At 36.9% G+C, this 13,211-nt stretch overlaps 1 protein-coding gene across 2 annotated transcripts in view; it reads left to right on the top strand.

The window, feature by feature from the left end:
• Positions 1-13,211, top strand: part of LOC132832357 (glycoprotein endo-alpha-1,2-mannosidase-like) — a 33,487-nt gene that overhangs the window by 4,722 nt on the left and 15,554 nt on the right. For both annotated transcript variants that reach the window (XM_060850304.1, XM_060850314.1), the window contains exons 3-4: positions 2,480-2,589; positions 9,880-9,953. In XM_060850304.1, the coding sequence (XP_060706287.1) occupies positions 2,480-2,589; positions 9,880-9,953 (184 nt within the window). The remainder of the gene's footprint in view (positions 1-2,479; positions 2,590-9,879; positions 9,954-13,211) is intronic.

Genomic DNA, 13,211 nt, shown 5'->3' with positions numbered 1-13,211 from the left:
TTTAATATACAGATTAGTGATTAAACCTGGCATCTTTCTGTTTGTGTGGTTTGGCAACTTTTTGGACAAATTTAGTGCAACACCCAGGATCATTATTTAGCCTAATTACTTGTGGAAACATGAAAACATAATAATGTTTGACCAATTGATTTTGCTGAGCAGTGAATCCTAAACCACCTGTGAATGAATTTGTTTTCTTGAGTCGGTCAAGTCTGCCGCAGTTCATTTTCTGGCATTGTTTTGAACACCAATCTGCTGACTATAATGTTAATTAAAATGTTTTGTTCAGGAAAAGCTTAAATTACTCTGAATTAATCCATTAAACTAAAAGCAACACAAGAAAAACCAAGTTTCAAGAAATGTGGTCCAGAGAAAACAGCCAAATACAAACCAGTGAGTCTCTCATCATTGGTAGAGAAGCTATTGGAGAAAGATATGAAGGTGAGGCAGGGTTTCATCAGGGGAAGTCAGCATAGCTTTGTCAGAAGGTGGTCATGTTTAATAAATTTGATTGAAATTTTGAAGGAGAGACCAAATGTATAGATGAGGGAAGTTCAGTGGATATAGTTTATCTGAATTTCTGCAAAACCTTTGATAAGATTCGACATGGAAAACTGATAGAGAAGGTAAAAATACATGTGATCCAAGCTAACTTGGCAAGTTAGATCTACAATTGGCTTACTGGTAGAAGCAGAGGGTGCTGGTAGAGGTTTGTTTGTATGACTGAAAGCCGGAGTCCAGTGATGTACCACAAGAATCTGTGCTGGCTCCTTTATTGTTCATGATATATGTACAAACAATATTAGAGAATGGGACTGAGGGGAAAAGGGATGGTACATTTTTGGGTGACATGAAGATTGGCCAGGTGATTGACAGAGGAAGAAAATCTTGGGTCACAAGAGGATATCGATGATTGGCCAGATGGGCAGATCATTGGCAAATAGAGTTTAATCCTGAGAGTGTGGGGTGTTGCAGTAGGGAGGAAGTAACAAGATGAGAGGAGTACTCTATGAATGGCAGGACACTGAGAACTCAGAGGAATCTTGGGGACTTGTTCACAGATCTCTGAATGGGAAATAAGGAATCCCTGAAGCAGAACAAGTTAATCGGGTGGTTATGGTATACAAGATCAGTTGTGTAATAGATTATAAAAGTAGGGAGGTTTAATGTGGAGCCATGCAAAACTTTGATTCAGCTGGAGAAGTGTATGCAGTTTTAATTACTGTACTATAGGAAGGATATGTTTGCATTGGAAGGGCTCCAGAGGAAATTCACAGGATGTTGTCTGGGATGGAGCATTTTAACTATGAGGAGAAACTGGGAAAGTTGTTTTCTTTAGAGCATAGAAGGCTGAAAGGGAACTTGATGAGGTGCAGTCAGTCCTCGATTTGTAAATGCTCACCGTTATGGGTGAGATCCCATAAATGAGGTATTAGTACTTATTTTAAAGATCCAACAAGTAAACATTTCCTCTGTACAAAAGATTATTTTATATTGTCCTGTTTTGTATTCCCACTTGCATACTAATTGACTTATTAGCATACTCAAGGACAGAACCTGTTCACCACCCAGGAGTTGCCTGTATAAGATGTTTCGCTTTGTGCAAGGTTCAGTGACAAGGGGGTGTAATTTTAAGGCAGGAGGTTGAGGGGATTTAAGGAAAACGTTTTCACCCAGAAGGTATTGGGAATCTGGAATCCTCAGTCATGGAGGATAGTTGAGGCAGAAAACTCTCAAGTTTTAAAAAGTACATGGATGAGCACTCAATGTAAAAATGTTCAAGGCTATGGGCCAAGTGCTGAAAAGTAGAAATAGTGTAGATTTGGAATAGTTTTGTGATGGGCAAAAGGGCCTCTTCTGTACTCTACAATTCTATGATAGAAAGTTTAAATTTGAATTGGGAACTTTTAATTTCATGTTTGCATCAGCCTCAGTGCGATGGATTGTTCCAGATGTGATGGATTCTTGAGTATCAAGATCTATGAAATTATTCAATGTTAGTGACAATCTTGAATGAAAAAATACCCAACTTTCTCATTTATGATCATACTGCAAAGTTCAAGATTGGTAATGTCAGCAAAACTGATCAAATTCTTGATTTGTTTCAAAGAGACCTAATTTGAAAAAGTTTTATTTCTATCTTCGAAGAAACCGATCCAGTGCAGAACATTCAGCAAGATAACCAAGTTCTATAGTGAACTTGGAGGGCTGAACTTCTTTCTGTTCAAGAAAAAGTGGTTGAGCAAACAGATTTCAGACTTGGATATTTTAAATGATAAGACATAGTTAATGTAAAGATCCGGAATTGCTTGATTGTATTTAATGGAATAACTTAAATGTATACCTATTGAATCTAGTCGATTGAGCCGTATTTGCTATCATTTATTATGTACTAACATCACGGAATGTGTTTGACAACGTTCCTGTTGTAACTATTAGGACTATGCTGTTAAAACGTATCTATTCACTGTAACTGCAGGTGTGTTAGCCTTGTCCTGGTATCCACCTGGCTTGTCTGATGAGAATGGTGAACCCACAGAAGATCTAGTACCAGTCATATTGGAAGCTGCAGATAAATATCAATTAAAGGTACTTTTAAAATGTGTTTGTTCAAGTAAAATTTCTAATAGGAATAAACTACTCTTACTGAACTTTCTAGGGATCCATAGTCATGCAAAGGTAACGAGCTGAAGTGAAGGTTCAGGATGATGTAACCTAGTGTTCAGTTGGTCAGTGCTAGCCCTGTAAAAGCTGTAGATATGTACTTACAGATAGAGGACTGGGTGAAAGTGTACCATTTATATTCGCATTAGTTGCATTTATTATCTCATACAAGATGTAAGCTGCAGTGCGAGCAGCTACTGCCAACATTGTGTAAAGTTCTTTTGTTTAGTTGTTAGTAAAGGGCTACAGACATGAAAAATTACAATTATAGCAAATTCAGTTGCAAGCTATTCTTCCCTTGAGATGAATCCTGAATGGTATATCAATGCAAAATGTGTTTTCTAGAGCAGTAATCCCTATAGATTCCTTGATTGATTCTGTCATTGTGATTGGTAGTTGTTGTGTGTCTTGACCTATTCTGCTTCATATCATTGTATTGAAGAGGAAAGGAAGCTTTATCTTGAATCTCTGTACGGTGAGATACACAGAGCTATGCAGTCCTATGTGCTTGTTGCTGCCCCTGGTGGCAATGTTCACAGTAAACACATCCTTTACTCTATATAAGATATTTGTTGCTCGCAGCATCATAACAAACTTAAGTAGTTTCCAGGCAGTCAAACTTTTCTGAAATACATGTTTCTAGTTTTCTGATAGAAAATGATTACATATGTAGCAAAAACTTGCACTTGTGATCAGTAAGTAGTTCAGACGCGTGTGGAAAATAGTTTCAGAAGGAAAAGGACTAGGAAAAATAGTTTCTAGGACACTGAAAGTGATTGAGTGTAAAAGAGAAACTTCTGTGCTTTTTCTCACTTGGATATTTAACAGTGGACCCAACAAGTGCAATTCCATGAAGTAATTCAATGGGAAGGGGTTATTGGGGGAGAGTGGTTAGTTAATTTTTTTTGATGGTATGATCAGTTCTGGTATAGCGCGTGTTTCTTCAATGCAAATTGGCTTTAATGAGATTGAAGAATTTAGACCGTTATTTGTAGAATGCATACTTTCCTTACCTGTACTGGCTGTAATGAAATTCCTGCCCCGTTAGTATACATGATGTGGCTAATATGCAATTTTCTTATCAAGTGAGATTGCATTAGAATGGAACTATTGCATTATATCAGAACTGACTGTAGTTGGAAAGGTGAGGAGTCTGAAAGCATCTTAGCAATTAGCATGTTGTGACTTTAGTTGCTGTTTTAAGGATATAGGGTTGTAGGTGAAGAGGTTGGCGGGGATTATGTGAAAATCAGTTTGGAAGAATGCAAACAGGAGAATAGGAAAGATTGGGCCACAGAACTGGGGATATTTTAGGTTAAAGGACATTGGGCTGGAAAGGGACATTGTATTGGTAATTATTTGGAATACTGCGTTTTTGTTTGAAGTTCTCCTTTTGTTGCTGTTTGCCCATGGATCTGCACAATTGAATTTTAAATATATATTCACTTCATTTTTGAAAGTTACTATTGAATCTGTGTCTACACTAATTTGAAATAACTAGCTATGGTAAAATCAGGAAATAATCTCATTCTGAATCCAGGTAGTCTGACTATGTCAGTTTAATGGGGTTAACTTGGTTCATATTTAAGAGATGGATTTAATTTCATTATCAATCCAAACTAGCCCAGCAGAACGCATTGCTAAGAAAAAGCAGTTAATTTTCTTCTTTTTACATTGAAAGTACTTCAATTATTGGTAGCCATCCAGGTTTTTAATCCAGCACCTATTTTCTTATGAATGCAATTTTATAGTTCCTGTAAACAGACTATATTTCTTCAGAGCTAAAGCCTTGTTGTGTTTCTATCTGTGTATCTGCAGAAAGCAAAATGCTTAGGCAAAATTCAGTACAAAACAACCAACAATTTATAAGTGATTGTTTATTAATGCTTTTCATTTATTTTCATATATTTTTGATAAGATATCTTCTGTTTTAATTGTGTATAATCATAGTGAATGGAAACAATTGTATCCTACAATTAGTAATATTTCTAGTCAGTAATAAATAATGTTCCCTTGAATGGACTTGGGAAATCTCAGTTGCTTTTGTATTTTCTTTATGTATTGTGTAAATTGGTGAAGTGTGAACATCACCGGTTGGGCCAATATTTATTGCTAATCCCTAATTGCACTTGAGAATGTGGCGGTATGCTGCCTTCTCGAATTATAGATGCAGAATGCCAGGATTTTAATAGAATGAGTGGTTGAAATACCAGCTGGAATGAATTGTTTATTATTTTCAAAGCAGCAGCCCCTCTCTCTGTGTAAAAGGTACAAAGATACTACCAAGTATTTGTCAGGAATTGTTACCCTTGTGCTAATTTTTGGAAGTCTGTATATTACTTTTATAAGACTAAGTTAAAAGTCATACAACATCAGGTTTAATTGGAAGCACTAGCTTTTGGAGTGCTGCTCCTTCAGGTGGTTGTGGAGTATAAGATCATAAGACACAGAATTTACAGCAAAACTTTACAGTGTGATGTACCTGAAATTATATTTTGAAAAAGACCTGGATTGTTTGTTAAGCCTCTTATCTTTTCAAATGAACATGCTGGTTTCAATTCTTTCATATGTAAATTGTAGAACTTTTTTAAGGTTACATTCTCAAGTGAACTTTAACAATTGGTGTCATGTCAGCCCAGATAGTGCATTTAAGGTGTGAGGTTCCCTGTATGAAACTGTCTGTGCCACAATGTTCAAGCTGATTCTAATCTAAACAACAGATTTACAGAATCTTACATGGATTCATGTAGTTTTTGAGTAAAATAAAATAAATTCTGTAAGTACAGGTTCACCACACAAACTTGTGTGCATGTAGGGAGGGAGTTACGAGTGTCTGTGAGAGAGTGTGTACGTGTATGAGTGTAAAAGGGTATAAGTCTGTGGGAGGTTGCGTGTGGGTGTGAAAGTGTATTTATGAGCATAAGAGAGAGAGTTTGTGTATGAGGGAGGGTCTGTAGGTGTAGGGGTGTGTGTGTGTGTGTGTGTGTAGTGCACTGGGGGTCACCTGTAGTTTGATATGGACCCAAGGTCCCAGTTGAGGCCATCCCCATAGGTCACGAGCTTGGCTATCAGCCTCTCCCTGGCCACTTTGCATTGCTGCCTGTCCCAAAGTACTGTCCTTCAAGGCGGTACTTCGGGACAAGCAACATTGCAAAGGGACCAGGCAAAGACTGATAGCCAAGTTCGGTACCCATAGGATGGGCCTCAACCTGGACCTTGGGTTCATGTCACACTACAGGTGGCCCCACTGCACTGCTCACCTGCACACACAGCCACACACATGCTGACCCTCTCATACACAAGCTCTCTCATATGCTCACATGCACCCTCTCACAGGCTGAAACACGTTTTCACTCTCTGTGTCTCTCTCTCTCTGTCTCTGTCTCTGTCTCTCTCTCTCTCTCTCTCTCTCTCTCTCTCTCTCACAGGCACTCATAACGTGCCCCCCCTACCCTCACCCCCCCTCCTTCTCCATGTAAGATTCTGTAAATCTGTATTTTAGATTAGAATCAGTCTGAACATTATGGCACAGACAGTCTCGCACAGGGCACCTCACACCTTAAATGCACTATCTGGGCTGACTTGACACCAATTGTTAAAGTTCACTTGAGAATGTTACTTTAAAAATGTTCTACAATTTACATATGAAAGAATTGAAACCAACATGGTCATTCTAAAAGATGACAGACTTAACAAACAATCCAGGTCGTTTTCAATATATAATTTCAGTTACATCACACTGTAAACTAGTGCTGTAAATTCTGTGTCTTATGATCCTATACTCCACAACCACCTGGTGAAGGAACAGCGCATCGAAAGCTAGTGCTTCCAAATAAACTTGTTGGACTATAACCTGGTGTTGTGTGATTTTTAACTTTTGACACCCCAGCCCAACATCAGCATCTTCAAATCATTTTTTAAGACAAACACTCTCTGATATTCTTGGATTGCAAATTCTAGCTATTTGAGAGTAACAACATGTGGATAATAGAGCTGATTCTGCTTGCTTCATTATACCATTCCAACATTAGTTAAACTTTGAAAGCAGTTTAGAAAGAAACTGCAACGGGTTCTTCAGTTATACATTTTTGGAACAGCTTTTGAGAAATCTAATTTGAAAATGAAAAAAGAAACGCACATGCAACAAGAGATATTTTTATTGTAATTATTTAAAATTAAATGGCACATCAATGACTTTTGTTAGATATTAGTTCTCCAGTATTACTTTGATTTTATGGTTTGTCATTTAAACAAGTCATTTCTCAATCAGTTGACTTTGAGAATAAAGGCTGGTATCTGGTTCCATCTAGTGTGAGGTGGCAAAATAACATGGTAATAAAAAGCCAGCCCAAATGGGCAGCTTGAAGCAAGCTAACTTTCTATAACATTTAATCAAGATTCAGTTCCTGGAGGATATACTAATTGTCGTTTTGAACCTATTTGAAGGCATAAAAAATTAGATAATAAAACAACATTGCAGGTAATTTGTTTTTAAATAAAAAGGTTTTATTTTAAGCTGTATTTAACCTATAAAGATTTCTGAGTTGAATTTGAACTAGATTAGCATGACTTTGGTTTTTCAATGTTTTTTTAATACAGTCAAATTTATTAACAAATTTTGTTCAATTATTGATATAACAAGTCCATTTTTGTTTTGTGCTTTGATATTATTTGTTCACTGAAATCATATTCTTCAAAGTGTAAAAAACTTAGTAACCAGTTGTGTGTGCTGGAGCCTCTGAAGGTGAAAATGAAGCCAATGATCTCAGACCATTTCTAGGCATGCCATTAACTGTAAATGTTTAGGATTTTAAAAAGGTTTACCCGCAAAGTTGCCTGAAGTATGAACCAATAACTGCATAGCAGGCCATTAGCACATCTGAGAACCTTGGCTGTAATCTCCACTTTTGAGGAAAATGTGCCAGACGAGTTCAGTGTTGTGGCAGTATTAGGAAGACAGTACAGCATTAATGAGCTGCACAAGAAATATTTTCAGAAGTGAAGAACACCTTTCTTACTCATGATACCAGCAAAGCCTTTTTATTTGAAGAAATTTTTGTGGGAACTCGACGCCATTGATTCATTTGGGGATAATTGTGCCTTTCATGCTTTTATTAGAGGGAGATTCTCAGCCAAATTAAGGCCATTATTCCTTTGGGCCAACAAATCTTTACCAACAAAGACAACAATGCTGTTCATATACCCTCTGCAGCATTTTGAACAGTGTTCAACTCTTGTCTTTTTGTAATATTTGTGGGTAGAAGGTTGCTGCTGTTTCTCTTGATATAGCTTTCTCAAAAGTAAAATTTTCCTTGGACTGATAAATGTAATAAAAAGAAATCCTAACAAATTCTGTTTTCAATTAAATTTTGATTTCCAAGCTCCATTGTTAGAGTTTTCTACTCGTCTGAAGATTTCATTCATGAAATTATCTGCAGACTCTCTTGGATTATGAATTGTTCCTTTAAAATTCTTTAAAAGAGCAAAACTTATTTGTTGTCAGTCTAAAGTAATCATCAAAAACTTGCAGTACTTCAAAACACCATCAGCTCTAAGTCCTATTGAATACAGTACTTTGTTTAGTTGTTTAGCTTGTAATTTAGTATTTCTATTTAAAGCACTTTTATATCTGTTTTCTCCAAGACGTCTAATGGATCTTTTCACTTACTAGCCAAGTGTGCCATAGGCCAGTTTCTCTCAATAAAACTCAAGTGCAGTGAGCAAGTCAAATCTTGGGTAATAAACCTGTACAGACCAATTGTTCATTGAAACAGGGGACAGACAGATTGAGATCAAAGGGATTATGTTAACGATTCTAAATTCTTATTGTGGAACTTACTTGAAATATCTGAATATCACAAATATATTTGGGGGAAGTTAGATTAATCTTATTGTGAAAAAAAGAAAGTTCAAGTTGATAGGGTTAAGTTTATTGGAAAGGCAAGAGACTTATGTGGAACATAATCGATTGGGATGGGATATCTGGTTGGCATGGACGGTTTGGATCAAAATGTCTGTTTTCATGCTGTACATCTCTATGACTCTATAACAAGCATAGACTGATTGGCTTTATTCTGTGTCTTAGACACAGATCATGCTAATAACTTGGTGTTATTTCCAAAAGTATGGATTACTTGAACAATACAGGTGGGAAATCTGGGGAGAAAAAAAGTGATGGGGAAGATTTCTGTTGGAATTCAGGGTGGGTAGAGGGAGATCATAGGGAAGGAGCAGATGATAGTTGTGCTTCAGGTAAGCAGAGATACTGGTGTGACAGAACTAAGTTTCATTCTTGTGTCTGGTTGGTACATATAATGGTACAGGTAGGTACGCCAGCAAAGCAGCACTCCTGCAATTTCAGATGAGTCATTAATTCTAAGCACATCTAGCTCTTTTCTGATTAAAGACATTGGTGTTCTCTCAATTGTATATGTCAATTTCATACCTCATGCAACATCTAGCCATTATCACTTGGCTATTTGCTGGACTTTATTGTAAGCAAATTTGCTGCCATGTTTCCTACAATAGAGCAGTGACTACACTTTTCAAATGTACTATTGGTGTACAACTTTGGGATATTCAATGACTGTCAGTGGAATAAAATGAATGCAAGTCTCTTTATCTGTCTGTTCTTCAGTTAACAAGCTTCGGGAAAAACATTGCATATTTTATTCATCATAACTTCACTGATAATAGATTTTGGATCGATTATTTTTGTTTTTTCACCATTTTAGCTTCTTGACCTTAGTGTTGTAATTAAATTTTATCACTACTGTAACAGAAAGGCACTAGAAATTAGTCTTTCTTTATTGTTGATAAAGTAGTAAAAGAACTCCATTAAAACTTACCAAGCTTGCAATATGGGATTAAGTGATCCCTCAGTATATAATATCTAATGTACTTTGAGCTCCTTTATTTGGCCTTTGAAATGTCTTTGCATCCATTTTTGGGTTTTTTTTGCGTACTTACACATTTTAGTCATCAGCATTCATTGATCATTCTTGAGGCTGCCAAGAGTATTAATTGTTTTTCATAATGGAATAACATCAAATCCAAAAAGCTGCAAGACAAGTTGGAAACCATTCTAACCCAAGGGGAGTATTTAAAAATTTCACTTTAAAGTTGAGCACTGCTGTATTGTGATGTAGTTGTGTAATTATTCTGAAATAAAAAGTGTCTAGACTTCTGATAATTGTAATCTTTTTATTTTCAAAGGTCACCTTCCACATTGAGCCATATGAAGGGAGAGAAAACACTTTATATAGTAATTTGAAGTACATCATTGACAAGTGAGTTTTTTCGGATCAGTATTCACAAACTGTTCATGCTGATCACAGCAATTTTTCACAGAGCTTGTCAAGCCCTTAAAGATTTATACAATGAATATGATTTTCAGAGCACAAAACAAGTCTGACAATATTGTAAGTCAAATAGGAAGGCAAGGTTTTCCATTTTAATTTGTACAGAAAATACCTTGACATTGATTTATTATAGCTGCAAATGTGTTGCTGGTCAAAGCACAGCAGGTTAGGCAGCATCTCATACAACACAATACAATAAAGTACAGGAACAGGCCTTTAGGCCTACCAAGCTTGCATCAATTCTTGATCCTTATTTAGACCCACTACTTCTTGCCCATACGCGACTTCTATCCCTCTTGTTTGCCTTCCATTCACATTCTATCAAGTTACATTTTAAACATTGCTAGCATACTTACTTCCACTATCCAATGACAGTGCGATCCAGATACCCACCACCCTCTGTGTGAAAACTGTTCCCCTTATTTCTCCCCAACGGTGGTTTACCCCTCTCACTTTTGAATTCCAGTATTATGTGTTGGAGTGTGAGAAATATTGAGGCAAAAAGTAGTCACTTTCAAATACCAAGCTATCCAATCCTCCATTCATCACAATGCTTTGGAACCATTCAGTCATTGTCTCACGTCCATGATTTTTTTTTCTGTTTTGCCTGGCTCCCTTTAGAAACTACAGATGCAAGACATATTGCAGGCTTGCATTATTGGTGTACAGTTGCTTGGCTATCCATCAGATCAGCTTGAACCACTGCCCGTCCATCTTCTGATCTGGCTGGAATGCATATGATACTACCTGGCCCCTCTCTCCTCCCTCCTGTACAATAGTTCAGCATCATACAGAGTTAAGATATGTTATAACTCATTTTTCTCTACAAAGTGGCACCTTAAACCTGTCTGCCCTATCTTTTCCATATTCATCTCCAACAAGATTTCGGAAAACGTTTGCAGACTTTGTCATAACAATTTCCTACTTCCCACCAAATCAAACCTCCCCTTCAGTATCTCCTGTTGCCCTTTTAGAAACCATTTCATTCAAGTGACTCAGTCTCTGAGTCCATTCCCATTTATCTATTGCTATTTACCAATTAGCAGACTCTTATGAAAGTTCAGAGGAAAGGGAAACAGGGAAAAGACTATCTATTAAGCCTGCCATGATCTTTAAAACTGTACCACCCCATGTATATTGCTTCTCCTACAGTCACAGTCAGGATTCCCTCTATTTTTTACCCTTCTGTGCGAAACTCCAAGGTTTATATGTAGCAGCAATGTCCATTACCAGAACTGTGTTGCGATCTTTTGAGGGAAATAAATTGATATTAAAAAAAGTAGGTCGATTTAGGCAAAGTTGTAGAAAATTCCCCTCTTGATTCTTGCAAGCAATTTTGTATTGAGGTCTTGTCATTGATTTGAACTTAGGTTGAAGTACTAGTATGCAAACAGCTATACTTTCAGTTTCTGCAATAAAGACTAACCAAAGCACTCAATTTGGTTTCTTGTAGTTCTAAAACTGTAAAATTGTGATCTGCAACATGGAATCCAAATTTTCATGGTCATCATTTGATTTGACATATTCTGTGCTTGAGCTTAATTTCATAGTTTCTTTGCAGATTAAAAATATTGTAAAGGTTCATAAATTGTACCAATCAGAACACTAATTATTTGGCTTATCAACCTATAATATAGCTAGAGATGTCTCCTCTAATTCAATATTCTCTCTTTGACCTGGTACTGCCAATACTTTTCTACCAGTTTTAGTTGTATTTGTCTCAGTTGTCTGTTATGGTAATGCATGCTGTAATATTAAGTCCTTAAAGTATTTCTTTTAACCTTCTCCTCTGACTTCCTCTTGAGAAATTTAAACTTCCTTGTTTTCTGGTACTTAACAAATATAATATACTTTAAATATATTTTGAACAATGAGTGATTAGGATAAATCTTTACTTACCATTTGAATTGCTTTCTAATTGAGTAATATAACATTAAAATAACATAACTACCTGCATAGTTATCGCTATGTTGATAGTCAAAGTAACTAATGAGTATTTTAAAACTACTTCAAAAGACTGTTGTTTAAAAGGATTATCTTTCCATAATTGTCGTGCGATGTGCAATGCTAATTATTTAGCTTCCACAGCCAGAAACTTGCCGAATTGATACAAATTTGGCAATTGTTTTGGAAACAAAGTATTCTTAGAAAAAAGACTCCTCTTGCAAAGTCGCTTGCAACAAATGTAAAATACAAGATTGTTTTTGTTCTTTTTAAATCACCTCAACAGTTATATTACTGTGGGTTCAGCCTGTCATTCTTCTTTACTGAATCTGCAAGATTAACATTGGTGAGCTGTTTAACTGCAACAGGTGTTCAATGGCAGCATAAAACTGCTCTGATATTCTATTCAAATGTGCAGATTTTCATTACAGTTTGCCTTTTTTCTAATTCCAAGCATATCCTTATTTGTCCCCTTTCCAACCCGCTCCTGTCCTAGAATTCTCGCTATTATTAGACAGCAGCTTGATTAGAGCAGCATTTTCAGAATAAACTCTGAATCAGTCTCTTGCCTCTGTTTCACTTGTAATTTATTGGTGAACAATTTTTTTTAATTCACTCGTAAGAAGTGGGAGTCACTTGCTGCCCATTCCCTGTTTCCCTGGCGAAGGTGGTGATGAGCTGCCTTCTTGAACTGCTGCAATCCACCTGCTGTGGCTTCACCCACAATGCCCTTAGGGAAAGATTTCCAGGATTTTGACCCAGTGACAGTGAAAGAGCAGTAATGTATTTCTAAGTCAGGATGGTGAATGGCTTGGAGGGGAATTTATAGGTGATGGTGTTCCCATGCATCTACTACTCTTGTCCCTTTAAATGGAAGTGGCCATGGGTTTTGAAGATGCTGTATCAGAATCTTTGTTAAATTTCTGCAGTGCATCTTGCAGAGATAACACGCTGCTGCTGCTGAGCACCAGTGATGGAGGGAATGGATGCTTGTGGATGTGGTGAAAATCAAGCAGGCTGCTCTGATCTGAATGGTGTCAAGCTTCTTGAATGTTTTTGGTGCTGCACCCATTCAGGCAAGTGAGGAGTGTTCCATCAGACTCCTGACTTGTGCCTTGTCGATGGCTTTGGAGAGTCAGGAGATGCATTGCTTGTGACAGTATTCCTAACCTCTGACCTGCTGTTGTAGCCACTGTATTCTAATGGTGAGTCCATTTGAGTTTCTGGTCAATGGTTACCTTC

The sequence above is a fragment of the Hemiscyllium ocellatum genome, chromosome 3 (assembly GCF_020745735.1).
Source record: "Hemiscyllium ocellatum isolate sHemOce1 chromosome 3, sHemOce1.pat.X.cur, whole genome shotgun sequence".
Classification (NCBI taxonomy): Eukaryota; Metazoa; Chordata; class Chondrichthyes; order Orectolobiformes; family Hemiscylliidae; genus Hemiscyllium; species Hemiscyllium ocellatum.
Note: the sequence above shows the minus strand (reverse complement) of the source record. Positions and strands in the feature narration are given on the sequence as shown.